Here is a 15,769-nt window from a genome sequence, read left to right as displayed (position 1 = left end):
AAGCCAACCCATCGCAATCTAACCTATGTAAAGGGATTGATAGCAAGGTTTGAATCTTTTACATAAAATAGTGATGGTAATTTTTCAGCAATTCTTAAATACATGTTTGTTATATTTATTATTTATTTCATAAGTCAGATATCTAATATCTTTGTTTAGCCATCATCCCGGTTTTATTACTTTTGAGGGAGTCTCCATGATGCGTTTTGCCAGGTGGTCATGAGATGTGCCTGGCTACACTAATAACTTTTCAATGACTTGCTTTTCAGTAGATAGAGTGTAAATCGCGGAGGCAGAACTGAAATAATTAAGTCAATTACTTTCTTAAAAAGCCCCTAGTGTGTTGCAGCACTGTTTGCGTGTGGTTGGGCCTGTGTATCCTGGGCAGCGTCTTGCCCCGGCCGCCTCTGTTGTGGTTCCCTGCCACCGCAATCATTATGCTTAGCCTCAGCACAGCGTGGGTGCAGAGCAGCGGCTCACTTGGCTCCGCTTGCTGAGCCCGCAAAGAAATAATCTGGTCATGTCAATCTATATTCCTTGATTTCAACAGGGGCCTCATTAACACAAAGATTCACTCAAGCTAAAAATGCCTAGTATATTTCCTTTTTATTTTAGTCACTTGAAAATAGTTATTTTTTTAAATTATTTTTATTCAGTGATTTTATAAATAAAAACTCTAGCCTATCCCAGCTTGCGTCTGCAGTAGGCGTGGGACACCCTGAACTGCTTGTCAGCCAATTGCAGGGCACACAGACACGAACAACCATACATGCACCCAATCACATTTTTTTATTTTTTTTTAACTATCAAGATGTTGATGTTCCATAAAGTATTATCCATACTGGGATTGTGGACCCAGGAAGGATAGTCTGTGCACTGGATCCAAAAATAAACAAACAATCATTTGCACCCCACCCCCCAAACAATAAAAGTAAAAGTCCGAAAAATGGACAAGTGCCAACGGTATTGAATAACCAAAGTTGGTCTACCACGGCCATGGTCAAAGCACCACAGAGACCATAATCAATCTTTTTAAAGATATAGAAACTAAACAGAAGACAAATAGTGAGTGAAGGCCAGACAAATATTTGATAAGGGGATAGGGAGTCTAGTAGTTCGACAGTGTTTTTGCTCTGCGCCTACACACACAAGCCTAAAGCATGTGTCTGTCTATTTGCTTTCGACTCAGGTGGAGGTAACAGCTGCATCTTTCACAGATTCTTGAGTGGGTAACATGTTCACAAACAAAGGCATACAAAGGAAAATCAAAAAACCAAACAGCTTCATGAATTTTCATGTTTTTCCCATAGTTAAAGAGAGATGTTTTGGAATAAAAAATATCACGACTGTATTTTCATATTTACTCAAACTTTCAAAATGACACGTGACAAATATAATCTTTGGGGAAAAAATTGATCATCTAACTTAGGCTTCTATTTTTATATAAAACATGGCCTACAATCTTGTTATGTTTATTGCTATGAGACTTACTTTGACAGTAAAAGTTTGATATCTTTGCAAAGCCATGGGAATGTGCCGGTAGGTGCGTATCAAATTATTGATTTCTCGTAATTAGGGCCTTCAGTTGCCAGTGGGTTGATTTTTTTCTGGTGCGGGGAGGAAAAGAGAGGCTCATTTGTTTCAAAGATCTTTTTCATCATGTCATGTTAAGTCATACCAACTGTTTTAGCAAAAAAAAAAAAAAAAAAAGTTGTTAATTTCACTTGGGTTAGTTATATTTTTCTTGACACAGTAGTTACAATTGTACAGTCCATAATGTGAGTCTTATGTCTTGGACAATGTTGGACACAATTTTGGTTGTTGGGCTTCTTTAAAAAAATAAAAACTAAAAACTCCCTGTTTAATTTGGCAATGCTATAAAAATAATTTAGTGTCCTCACAGCATGCAACTATTTCATATTTTTGTGTAGTTGCTGTACTAGGTTTTACTATGCAGACTTTGTCATGACTGCTGTTAAGCAGGCCATCGACCAGCTTTCACCTGTCATACCTGCTATAAATAGCTGCACCATCCCGGAAAATACTTTGCTAGTTTTCTCTATATTTACAGGACCTAGTTTCCCTGTATTCTCAATTGTGTAGTAAACCAAACCTGGGAAAGTCTAGGAGAAGTTCAAGTAAATACATTTGTCACAATTGCTTTCTCCCGTGATTCAGATTTTTTGCAAGCATTCATAAATCTATCAGAAGATTCAGAATTTCCCATAACCCCTCCTGCGTATGTGCCTGCCTGAAAAGTATTGCATCACGGGGAAGGGTGTAAAACCATCCAGCAACACACTGAAACATGGAAGAAAAACCTCATGTTGGACACTTTCATAAACACCTTGAACACAGGCTGGCCGGCCACTCAGACTAACTGTAATGGCACACCTGGCTGCATGGTGCCAAGTATCTGCTTTGACCGGAGTCTTATCCAGAAGTACACAAAAACACAGTCATTCCGATGAGTCTCAGCGTTGTATGAGCTCATTTGCGCCCACAGAGGGTCTGTCTCATAACTAGTATGACTTTTCACACTCCCCAAAAAGCCTTGTTTGATATAGTTAGAGTTGATGCAATATGAAACACACATGAAGAGTCAGCAGCGATCTGCATATTCAATAACTTCCGTAATTATATGCGCAATTCATCAAGGGGATGTGATTGCAGGGGAAGTGGAATAGAGTGGAGTTGAGAGGTCTGATTCCTGGAGGACTAAAGTCTAATCACTAAACTAACATGATAATTGAAATCTGAATTGAATGCTTTAGCTCTCACAAAGACTATGAAATCTTCCACCAAGGCTGAAAAATAAGCTTGGAACTATATATTTATTATGGTCCATCATCAATTCATGATTAGAAAAGTATATAGGCACTAACTCCCCAAAAAATGACATGCCATATGGAATAAAAACATCCCCATTAACTTATAAGTGCTATAAAGTTGTTCCCTGTTGTTAAGTTCGTGCTGGCCACAGTTTGAAAGGAATTTGCGCAGGCGGCTATGGATTTTAAAATGTTTCATATGCTGTTTAAATGCAGACTCGCATTTACAGGTGACGGAAACATTTTAAATCCAGGCATCATGTTTTCCCCAACACACCGAATGGAGAGTTTGCATCAGAATTCAATAATTCCACACTACTCCCTCCATCCATTTTTGCTTGTGCATATCCTTGACAGGCGAGAAAATTCTTGTTTTCAGTCAGAGAGTGAGCTTTGCCTATCATTACTGCAAATGCTGTATAGTCGTGTCGATACAAAGACACGTCCAATCACAGTAAAATATTCTTTAACATTTAATGAGCAGAGCATGTGAGGGCACTGCATCTGTCCTCCGCTTCACCTCCATATCTAAGCTACCATGCAATTCACATCTCCGTTTTTGTTCATTGTCTGAGTGCAAAAAAAGTCATCTGTCCCATTCTCCTCTGCACCGCCTTCTTCTGCTATTGCGGCCCACCCACAGGATTCATATTCATCCTTCAATAACATTTAATTAGTAATGCCAAATTCATTAACCTATACTGCTGTTGCACTGGCCTCAGCCATAAATTAGCTTAATGTGAGCGGACGTATTGCAGCTGTAATAAGGGACATAAAACTCAGAGAGAAACAGATACTGTTCCTCGGTAGTCATGGATCATTATAGCAGGGGAGCGTTCATGTCCAGAGAAGCGGCTCTCTTCATTTTTGTCGGGCTTGAAAAAGCTGTTTTAAAGCAAAGACTATTTTAAAATGTTATTTCAAACATGCAGTGCAACAATGCTGCACCGAGAGATGTTTTTTCTATTGAAACAGTGGCGGTTGAAAAATGTCACTGTGGCACTGTTATTGAGTCAAAGAACTTGAGTCAATACCTCAGCAACAACAACAACAAAAAGCGATTTATATAGGAGGTCCTTTTCCAATACCATTGAAGTCTGATTTACTGTATTGTGGCTCAACACAGAGCCTATGATGTAGCCAAAGTCCAACACAAGCTATACTGACACATGCTATCGGCTTTGCGGTTTTGTGCTCAGTTTCTCTGAGCACTTCTGAAAATGGTGACTAAAAGTCAGACTAACATTTTAGAGCTGGAACTAACATGCTGTACAACAGTTACAGATACTGAGATTACAGTAAACCAGTGGGAGTGTTTGAGGTTGGTGTTGAAATGAACGTATGCAAATGCTATAAAACAGTATCTGTTGCATCTATGACATGTAGTTATGTTTTTAGATCACTGCTTTCTATGAAGGCTACACTGTATGTGATCGGACACGAGCAGAGACGCACATATATATTTTTTGTGGGTTACTCACATGAGTACCAGGACATAGTGTGTGCGACACATTTTTTCACTTCCTTAGACTGACCTGATAAAAAGAAAAAACAGCCATCACAAGCATTTTTGATATAGTTTTATAGTATATGTAGACAGTTGTGTAGTATGTATGATTTTATAGTCCAATGGTAACATTTTGACCTTTGCACTTCTTGATCTATCAGTGATCTTGGATTAACACCTTGCAGTCATCAGCCTATATATATACTGTAATTGGCCTGAATCCCACTTTGGTTGTTAAAAAAATAGTTTACCGTATAAGTAGCAAACAAGATCACTTTCTCACATATAATCAGTCATCATTCTCTTGGCTTGGACTCTTTTGTGGCGAGCTAATCGACCTTTCAATGATGTTCTGCCTGTTTGTCCCGAGGCCAGCAACAAGAATAGCAATAATGAAGACCGTCATCAAGTATTGCACCTTGAAATGATGGCCTGCCGGCAAAATAGAAAGCATGGTTGTTCCGATGCCTTCCTCACAATCAACAAGCCATTGTTAAGAACCTGAGAACAATGGGAGTGACGAATGAGAGCGATAATGATTGGCCTGTAGTGTCAAGAAGATCCTATACAAAGGTTCCACTGGGAAAGAAAGGCCCTGATAGACTACAGATATTCTCATGAATGACAACAGTCTGGCTTCAGAGTAAACAACCTTTGGCACTCCAAGGTATCCCATTGTTTGAAAAATTGGCCATTTACTGTATACCACAAAGCCCAATTTGGGGGAAAAAATGTATACTGTTATATCATTTAACGGACGTTAACAAAACAGTTGTCCGTTTGAGTAGATGTGCTTGACAAAATCACATTGTCACAGTTGACAAGTGATTCTGCACATACACTTGAAGTCAAATGACTAATTCACTAATCGGGTATGTCAGCCGAGTTTTATTGAACATGTCAACATGACTCCATTAGATGATTGCTAATCTATGCTCCATTGCAAATCTGGCCAAACCCCTTTGGGAATTAACACAATGATTAATGTCTACATCTACCTTTACACATGGTGGATTTAAAAAGTCTACACACCCCTGTTTAAATGCTAGGTTCTGAAAATACAACAACTAGGACGAGGTTAAATCATTGCAAAACCTTTTAAATTGTCAATGTGATCTGAAACCTGTGCAATTTATTTGAAGAAAATATAATCTCTTCGAGAGATGAGGTAAATACAGAAATAAATAAATAAACAAATAACCAGCTGAAATAATGCACAAACATGTACACCGTTTAGAGGGCATTCGGAATGAGCCTATCACATTTAAACATCTGTTAAATGTGCTTCAGCATAATTAAAAGCCACCATAAAGTACAGCTGATTATCCCCAAATAAAGTTCAGATGTTCTAGTGAGCTTTTCCTGACATCTTCAGTCAGGCACAAGTTGTAGTATGCAGAGTGCATCTACAGAATCAAAGGGATCCGAATGTTTTTATGTATGTCAGGCAAAGGATGGACAAGAATTTTCAAGACATTGACTATACCATGGAACCTAATGAAGACAGTTGTCTTCAAGTGAAGAAAATTGCAAGTTCCTGGCAATTTGGCTGTTTGAAATTGTAACACACGACAACAATCTGCTGTCTTTTTTACATGTCAGGGTGGCAAGATGGGAGCCTCATCTACTAATGGAAACAACAACAACAGCAACAACCAAATTAGAAAGGATATAGGAAACTTCTACGGTTCAATGAAACCAAATTAGAACTTTTAGGTGAGAATCCCAAATAATGTGTTCGACGCAAATACAAGAATACTCGTCCCCAAAGGAATACAAGCACCAAAGTTAAGTATGGTGCTGACAACATCATGGTCAACATAATCGGGACTGTTTTTCTACCACTGGAGCATTTGAACCTTATTCTTATTAGTGGCTGGTGTGTGGTGTCTCCAAAATTCTGATTAGTTCATTCTAAACACAGTCACGGCCTAAGCCATTATTGTAAGCGTAAGGGATGCAAATTTGTATAACAACATTCTGTCATTGGTTCCATGTTACTTCCCATTCTCAAATGATGTTTGTTTGTTTTTTTAATTGAATTGAATTCCAAAAGTTATTAGTCTTACTTTTATGGTGGAAATTTCAGACTTATTTTGTTGCATCCCGACAAGCGGCCATTTAAACTGTGTATACTTTCTATGTCTGCTCTATGTATATGTAAACTTCCTGTGTGGTGTGAGTTGTAACAAGCACAGAGCTTCACTATTAGCAGTGCACAATAGTGAGCTAGGGGGAGAGACCGAGCTGGAGGGCAGGAGGAATGCTAAGTGGGCCCCTTAGCCTAGTCAACCTTCAGTGGGTTTCATTTATCTTCATCTTGTTAGACTAAATTAATTAACAATCTCAATGTTGCACACTTTCTCCTTTCATTACATCAAATAATGGCAGAACTGCGGGGAGGGGGGAAATTGGTGAGGGGGGGAGTTCAGCCCACTGGGAGTTGACACTGAAGACATCTCTTTCCTTTGCTTGCTCTCTTTACTTATCTTCATCTTTTTCTGTCTCTTCATATCTCTGTTTATATTCCTTCCCCATTCTTTCACAGTCTCATTTTCACTAAACTAATGTGACTCGTTCTTCGCAACTTTGGCATATACTGTAAAAGGTTCTGCAAGAAAATAGTAGCAGTGACTCATAGTCTTGTGGGATTTGTCACTGTTTTAGACAACTGTGAGATGTATTTTGACCAACAATGGTTTCATCAGAGTTTGGCTTAATAGGACTTTTAGATTCCTCTGTGGCATCCTTTGACTGATTGTTTTTTCACAATGGCCTCAGATGCATCTGGTCACAAAATGATTCATTTCGAGTCACAATAATGACTCCTCATATTTGAGAAAAGAATATAACCAATCATCACATGGAATCCACTGCCGAGATGCACACCCACAAAGCTTCCTTTGGCCTTATTCGGTTGAGAAAAGATGCTGGGATTCTTCACTTGAGGAATGTCTTAAATGCCACATCCCTCCACCTCTATCCTTTTCTCCCCCAAAGACGCCCATCTCAAAGCACAGTCCAGAACACAACTGTAATCCGAGCAAATGGGCTAACCCAACTTTAATCGTGGTCTGATGGCCAATCTCCTGCCAGAGTGTGTGCTATTCTACTGACGCTTCTCCTTTAATTAGAAAACATTCTGACAAGATAAAGATTAGCGCAGGAATAACGTGTTTACTTTAAATAATGCCTGTGCTTTGGGATAAAGGGAGGCAGCAGAGGTCATTTTGCCCATGATTTCATTGTTGACAACATCTCCCTGTTAAATTTTACAATTGTGTCTTTGAGAGCACTATGCCTTCCCTTCTCAAATGTACAATTAGTTTCAGAAGTTATAAACACTGCTATCCACTTTGCAACATTGCTTCAAAGAACTGGAAGTGGGTGTAGTCATGCCAGCTCAAAACCAGAGCTTCATATCTGCTCGAATACCTGCTGTCAAGTCAGAACAGATTCACCTCACAGATTAAATTGGCCCAGTGCAAGGAAAATAAAAAATGCCCTGTACTTTAAAGGGGAGGGGGATCACAAAAATACATGAAAAGTAAAAAATCAGTCTGAAAAATGTACAGACAATGTTGACCCCGGTTTGATTTCTGGCTTAGGTTCGACGTATCATAATGATTGTATTGGATTGATGAAAAAAGACACATTTCAAGACATGAAAGTTGTTTGGGTTGTATTCCTTGATGATGTTTTAACCAAGAGGGTAATGGTATCAAATTGTGCTTTCTTTTTAAATGGCCCCAACTGTTCCAAGCGGGGGGAAAAATGCTGTTAATTTAATCAAATAAGTGACCTTTTGAAAAAGAAATCAAAGAGGATTCATTAGCTTTAGTAAAGTTTGGCTGACAGGCTTTGAAAAGCAGATGCTGCTGCTGTGGCTTCTAATGAGCCAACCCTAATTAGGGAGCAACACTGGAGCCTGGAGAAGGTGGTTGACTCGGAAAGAAGCCAATGGTAAATACAGTCTCTTATTTATTTCCACTGTGTCTAATGACAGCACACTTTTTTAATTAGAATCACAGGCAAAAAAAAATGTAAATCTTATGGAGGTTCGAATACAAACAGAGAACACCACAGTACATGGCGAAGATGATAGGCATGGCGCGGCGGCCCTGATGAGGTGGGTTAGAGAGGGAGAGCAGACAGGGAGAATGGTTGGCCCAAAGCATGCAGTGTTAAGACCAGAAAGCCTGATCTGCTGATCCCTTAAGACATGAAGGGGAAAGAAAGGGGACACCCCATCTACGTCCAACTCTTATGCTGATGGGCGCTCTCAGTCTGACTGCAGGCTAACAGAGTGAGCATGCCTGTCTGCAACCACATGGACACACACGGCTTGGATAAAAAAGTCAGAACCCACGTTTAACACAGTTCAAATACACACACAAATGGGCACACGGGCACGTACACACGGGACAAAGTCTGAAGCTAACGATGTGTGGAGAAATTTAACCCCCGGTAGCCCGCATCCCCCCTCGCCCGAACTGTGATCCTCAATAACAACAACGGAAAAGAAACTAACCTCAGTAAAAAGCTGCTACGAAGAAAGCCTTCCATGTCAGCGTGCGGGGTTCTGGCAGGAGAAATCACAGAGAACCATTTTCACTAAGAAACTACGGTCATGATCAAGAAACAAAAAAATCGAAATTAAAATGGAAGAAAGAAAACACAGAGTACGCATGTTCCTCTTTATAATACGGCATGTCTTTAATTAAATCAGAAATATGGCTATGCATCCGTGCGCTCCTTTTTACGTACTGACATCATTAATTATACCTTGTTGCATCGGGGGAGTGGATTTGCATACAACGTCGGTTTGCGCTGAGAGCCTGATGATATGTTTGCATCACGTAAACTACTGATCACTATACAGCCCTTTCCCACAACTGTGTACGGATATATACATGAACATCCAGCACTCTAACCGCAGAGCCTAGCGCGACTAGTTTGCTCGGAGTTGCAAACGGTGGTCCAGCTGCAGCGCATGTGTGGCGAGGGTGCTGCGGCTTCTGGGAGCCAGGCCACAAGAGACCCGAGATGAGGCGTGCAGCGTCAATGAGGCAGGAGGATGTGGTCATGATGTCACCGCTTGTAGGGGTCGTTCAGAAGCCTTATCCACAAAGTGCGCGAGACGCACAGCTAAAAATTACTTTCAACAGATTTTGGCATTGCCGCATGAATTATACACTTCCATTGTGTTAGCCTGGGTTAGAAAGGATTGGGACTTCCATGTGCTTCACATGGCCACGCAGGACACAATCCTTATGGGACATCAATTTTTCTTACGGATTAGGGACGTGATTTAAAACAGAACACCACAAATATTAGCCTCCAAACTAAATTATGTAGATTGGGGAAATGATTAGTTATTTTTGGTAATCAAAGTAACATGTTATAATCACTAAGGTGTGTCACAAACTCAGCAGCAATGAGTTGAAGATTCACTTTCTATGTGCAAACTCTCAGAGTTTATTGCTGTCTGTATTTTTTAAATGAAAAAAACTATTAGACATCTGCCTTCAAGTTTGCTAATTTCAGCGCTTCCTTCGTGTTGTTTTGATACGCTACTCTTGCGCAGTGACAAGATCTCACTTAACATGAAAATTCACATGAATTTGTTATAAAAAATATATGTTTAAAGAATAATTTGTGGTTTTATGAAATATTTGGCAATGTGAGCTAGCTTGTGAGCCATCAGACCTACTAATCAAAACTTATGCCTGGTACAGATGTAACAATTGGGCTGTTTTTGGTCCAGTTTTGCCCCTTCCCAACAAAGGACGACAAACGGCAAACAATTATAAGTTACAATTATCCAATAAAATGATCTTGTGGTCTGTCTGAGATGTGTTCGAAACTGTCCCAGTTGGCCAAACAAGTCAATGCCCTTTTTTTCTGTGTTGCACTTCAATCGCTTAAGATAAAAAAATATATATAATCCTTCCATGTGTATCACTGCTTAGTAGCTCGTGTTTGCGCGGAATAACCGCACACGAGAACAAAGGTACTTAAGACTCGTGCCAGACGTGCAAAAATGAAACTAAAAGAGTTTAACACTACATAAAGTTCAGTCTTTGGCCATCATCAGCAATTATCTTCAAACATATATTTAAAAGCAAATCTCACAATTCACTTTATAGGGTCTTTAAAGTCAAAAGCCACAGATTAAAATTCCATCCTTTATGCTGAAAGTCAGTCATTTTCAGTCCCAATAACTCAGTCACCTCATCAGGAATACCACAAGAACTAATGACAGCAGACATAAGAGTTGTAGTGATATGTGTGTAATTTGGCATTTTCGCTCGCTGTCTTGGCTCATGAGACAATGGAAAGAATGAATCGGGCCCAAGGACGTCGTGCCTTTCAGTCTGGCCAGCACTTAGTGAGGCAGCGGATCCACAGGGCCCAGAGGGCTCAGCCGAGACTTTTCTCACAATAAGGTGTCTAGGGAGGTGGGCGAGCAATAGCTAGGGGCACTGCTGCTCGGCTCTTTTTTTCCACTCAGCTGGGCCCAGCGCACATAATACCATCACCACACCAAGCCGGTGACAACGTGAGAAAACACCCGTCAAACAGTGCAGAACAGATCAAGCGTGTCTCCTCGCTTCTCCGAGTGCAAAAAGCAAAAGCTACCACCGGCAACAAAAACAATGACTCCAGCCGATGCGATCCTCAAACAAACCCGAATCAGATTTTCAATCCTATCGTTTGATAACAAAGAACGTGTGTGGCCTCCATCCTTCAACAAGATGTAACAGATCAGTCCTTGCTGGGGTGCTATCTATATATCTCGAGTTTCATTTCATCACCCCTTGTTCTTTCACCCTCACTCTCTCCGCTTGTGTTTCCTCAGCTGTGTCGGCTGTCTGCAGCCCCGTTGTGGTCAGGAACAACTGAACTTAGCCTATGGAAGCAAAGGTGCGGTTTGGAACTGGAGGGACCGAACTCAGGAAAATGTGAGCGAGTTCCAATATATCTCAGAGAGAAACAAAAAAAAAAAAAAGAAAAGAAAAAAAAGAATAGCTTTAAATTAAGGCAGAACCACAATTCAAGGGCAGGGACAGGATCGACATGACGGAGTTGGCCTGGGCTGGTTTGAGTGGCGCGGCAGCCCTTTCGAAGAATGAGTCCCTGCCAAAAGCTCTCTCTGCCTCACCAAGTCTCCCACCATCTGCAACAAATGTGCTCTATTAAAGCAGTACCATATGGACAACAAGCTCGCTATTAACACGGCCTCAGCACATCCCCTTAACCTAGGCCAGATTTCAAACTTCCAGTCAAATTGACTGCTGATTTAATGCATCACCAGCAGCCATGCGGGTCTTGGCATGAGACGGCGCTCTCAGTCTTCAGTCATTAACAGTGCGCGCTGCACTGCGAGCTTCAGAAATTAGCTGCACACATCCTGCCTTGGTGTCACTCTTACCACCAACCAAATCGAAGGATGCTGAGAAGAAGTCCGGAAAAGTTCCTTAAGGAACTTTACTCAACAAAGCTGAATGGAGGGAACTATCTTCCGAGCACATCCACTCGCGGGCTAGCAGCGGGAGCTTTCCTAACTGCTGCCCTGTGTTTCAGTCCTTCCACACTGATGGAGAGAGCGTTTGCTCCCTCTGCATGGATCCAAAGTGACAGCGATTAACCCTACGGGGTGTAAGTGGGGTGAAGGGGTTGAGGCGGGGGGACGAAAGTCCCACTGGGCCATGGCGGCCATGTTGACGCCTCTCCTGTCTCTGACTCATGGGGGACCCACCCACCGCTCACAAAGCCGTGCTCTCTTCTCCTCGACCATGACGCCACGACCATGAGTCCTCTGTTCTGCTGCCCAGAGACAACACACACACACACACATGCACACCAAATCAATTACAGTTCTGTGGTTTCAAGGCAACTCCAATGCTCAACTAAGTTTTGTTTGTTTATTTTTTTTCTCCTTCTGTCTCAGCTGCTTAGATACTATACAGAATTTTGAGTGGAAACACATTTCTTTGTAGCCAGGCGAACATGCATACAGTAGTCTGGACTTTTTTTTCCTCGTCATCTTCTTTTTTTACCGTTTACCCTCATTAGGTTCTTGGATGGGTTGATTCCACCTGATTTTGGGTGAGAGGTGGAGTAGAAAATCACAGGGCACATGGACAAACAACAATTCACTCTCACATTCTCACCTAAGGACAACTTGGAAGTTGTTAATTAAGTGAATAGCCATGTTTTTTAGAGGGATGTCGGAGTACCTGGAGAAAACCTACACAGGAAGAACGAACCAAGCCCAGATTTAAACGCTGAACCTCTAAAATGGCGAGGAAGATATGCTAACCAAATACCTACTACTTACAGACCGTTTTTTTTCTCAATTCAACCAAGATACATTGTTCTTGTCAAGAACACTGTAGAGAGAGAGAAAAAAAAGCATTCCATTATCTTTAATGTTGGAACATCACATCTCCAATTCATATTGTCTGAAAACAGTTGGGTGAAAAATAATCTAATTATTGCAGTCATTTTGACTAACTTTCTGAGTTGTCTTAAATTTGCTTCTCAAAACAACCACATCTAAAGTTTTTTTTGTTTTTGTTTTTTTTTTTTTTTAAGGCAAAATTTGTCATTTGTCTTGTACAAAGTGTCCCATTTTGGGGGCCTATTTGTGCAAAAGAACCCACTAAGTTGAATTAGGTCAAATTGACCTAAATATTGGGTCAGTCCTTGACCCAATATTTAGGTTCTTTTTCACCCAACTGTTTTGTGTTTTTAGAGCGCATCATATTTGATATGAGCATGGTTCAGCAGTGGAGAGTTTGCCTCCCAACCAAAAGGTTGTGAGTTTTATTCGTGACTATGTCGAAGTGCCCTTGATGAAGGCGTCGAACACTAATTTGCTCCCGGTGACAACATGGCGTGTGAATACCTTGAATTTCATGACCTCTTGCAGTTACTGCGGTTAACATGTAAATGTGTTGCCAAACTTTTGACAGGCACTTTATGTTTATCAGATAAGAATGAGTGAAAATATTAAGGTTAGGTACATTTTGGTGGGCTTATTTTGTTCATTACAATAGCTATAATCCTTTGTTGCAGAAGAAAGCCCGTCAACCAAGTTAATTTTGCGTTGCACATGACTTCCAACATAAACGTCTTGTCAGTCGGCTCTTTTTTTCATATTAATTGCATCACTGAGACCTTTGAAATCGAGTTGGGGAATACGATGTGGCCACGGTTTTGTTAAATTGTGTTAATAAAGCCTTTTCTCTACTCGGTTTTGGAGCAAAATTGGTGCAGTCAAGCAAGCTCAACACTGATGCATGAGGTTTTTGTGATATTATAATGAATAAAAAACAAGTGTTTCTTCAGCTATTTAAACGTTAAATAAATAAAGACCAATTAAAAATTATTATTGGAAGGCATTTTTTAACCCTAACCCGATATTACAGCAATATAAGGCTTCCATTTAATTTTCAGTAAAGTTGTGATTAGGAAAATGAAAGGATTCCGCCAAAGGTTGACAATATACGTGTTAATTTTTGCTAGTTTTTTCCTAGTTTAATTGGGAGCCTCAATGTCTAAACATTGTGCACAAGACCCAATAATTTGTCATTATTTGACACTATTTCTGCCACCGCTGACCCTATGGCAAGTTAAAGACTGCTTGATGACAGTTTAATTAAACAGGCCCTCGTACTCAAAAGGCTCACATGATTTCAATTGAGTTTTGGCATGTGTGAAAATGCTACTGTTAGTTTAGAAGAAGGTGTCCTAACACAGTCTTCACCACAGTCACACAAGAAGAGTGATACTAGTCAAGTACATACTCGTAAAAACTGGATGCACGTTTGCAATAAATGCACGCACACCTTGGTTAGTGTCAGTTGACATCAATTGACCTCGCTTACTGATATCCATGTATACCGACACACACACCCACACACACTCTTGATACAGACACACCTCAAGTCAGCGCTGCCAGATGAGTAGTGAATTAATTTGTGTGAGCCACTCCAACATTAGCAAGGTGTGTTGAAAGGTGTCTGCCCATGTTTCAAATTAAACGCGCTGCTGGTCAGCATTAGCACCTCGCCACCCGTCAGCAACTGACACTTAGGAGGGTCTGGGGGGAGGGATGGAGGGAAAAGGGGAGCCCATCCGCCGTTCACACTGGAATAATTAGAACATGTCAGGAGGAATTAATTTCCTCATTTTTCAAAAGGATACACAGAAATTACCATGTTATTATATGACAGGGTCCCTAGGAGGATTGGATTAAATTTGATTTCTCGCGCAGCCCACACAACAAATTAAAGTCATAAATAAGATGGAAAGAAGCGGGGCACAGAGCATATGTTTATGGCAATGAGTGAAGCCGAGGGACCGGAAACAACTATCTTCATTTCATTTTATTTAAATCAGGCCGACACCGTGTGTCTGAATGACAGCAGTTGCTAATGGATCCAGATTAGAGGCTCCTTGATATTAACGCAGAGCTTTCTTTGCGCCGGTATTTGAAGGAAAACCGGAGAAGCCATTGCGTTGACCTGTTCAACAATGATGCAATTACACAATCTAGTCTCATGACAACAACCCTGTTCAATCATGATGCGGTTGTAAAGATGTGCAAGATGCCACGAAATGTGCATGCATGTAGTGGTGAAAATATCCTATTTTGTAGCGCGGTGCATTTTAAATGATGTATTTTAAAGCGAACTGTGGAGCTCGAGCCAAGCGTCGACTGAATGCAATTGGCAATAAAGTTGAAATCGGTATTGTTCTTTGTTCATGCGAATTGTAGATCTTTAATTAAAATATGGCGCGGTTAAGAAAAACAAGAAAGATTCATGTGAAAATAAACACGTTATCAAGATTTAAAATCTCTTGATATTTTATTAACCTAAAAGTACATGTGTGTACATGTGCAGAATGTTGTTAAACAATTCAGTCAAATTTGAATGTCAAAAAAAGAAACTGCCATGTAAAAAAAAAAAAATTACAAAATTAGGCTTAGAATCGTGAAAAATTATGAGTTTTTTTAAATAATCCAGTCACCTGTTTATCCAGCCTTCGTCTCCATTCTCATATCGGTTATCTTATTGCCATGATTCGGCAGCGGCTTTCAAAATGGGCCAGCATTAGCGAGGAGTACTCCCCTGGGCACCACAAACTTTAAATAATTTGCAAATCAATTAAGTGGCTACTCTAAAGGCAACAGGGACTTCACACTCCAGGGTCGCGGTGCATTATCAGTCAGAGACGATTCATGGCGTTTTGGGAGAAAAGTTCATGGTTGAAGTCATTAATTCATTTAAGCGGACTTTTAGTTATGCATTACTTTCTACAGCTGGGGTAGCAAGAAGATTAACGGCGTGTTCTTTGCTCCTGTTTTTCACCGTATAGTGCTACTAAGTGAACTCTGTCTAACACTTGCGGGGCTCAT

The 15,769-nt window shown here is 40.5% G+C and overlaps 1 protein-coding gene across 2 annotated transcripts in view; it reads right to left on the bottom strand.

Moving 5' to 3' along the window:
- sox6 (SRY-box transcription factor 6) overlaps positions 1-15,769 on the bottom strand; it is a 140,546-nt gene that overhangs the window by 101,356 nt on the left and 23,421 nt on the right. Inside the window, exon 3 of one of the 2 annotated variants that reach the window (XM_088412810.1) lies at positions 8,870-8,920. The exons of the other annotated variant lie outside the window; for it this stretch is intronic. Coding sequence (XP_088268936.1) covers positions 8,870-8,904 — 35 coding nt within the window. The 5' untranslated portion in view covers positions 8,905-8,920. The remainder of the gene's footprint in view (positions 1-8,869; positions 8,921-15,769) is intronic. 2 annotated transcript variants of the gene reach the window in all.

Source organism: Hippichthys cyanospilos, chromosome 4 (genome assembly GCF_059441005.1).
Source record: "Hippichthys cyanospilos isolate Australia breed blue-spotted pipefish chromosome 4, RoL_Hcya_1.0, whole genome shotgun sequence".
NCBI classification, from domain to species: Eukaryota; Metazoa; Chordata; class Actinopteri; order Syngnathiformes; family Syngnathidae; genus Hippichthys; species Hippichthys cyanospilos.
The sequence above is the reverse complement of the archived record's forward strand: the minus strand, read 5'-3'. Positions and strand labels throughout refer to the sequence as shown.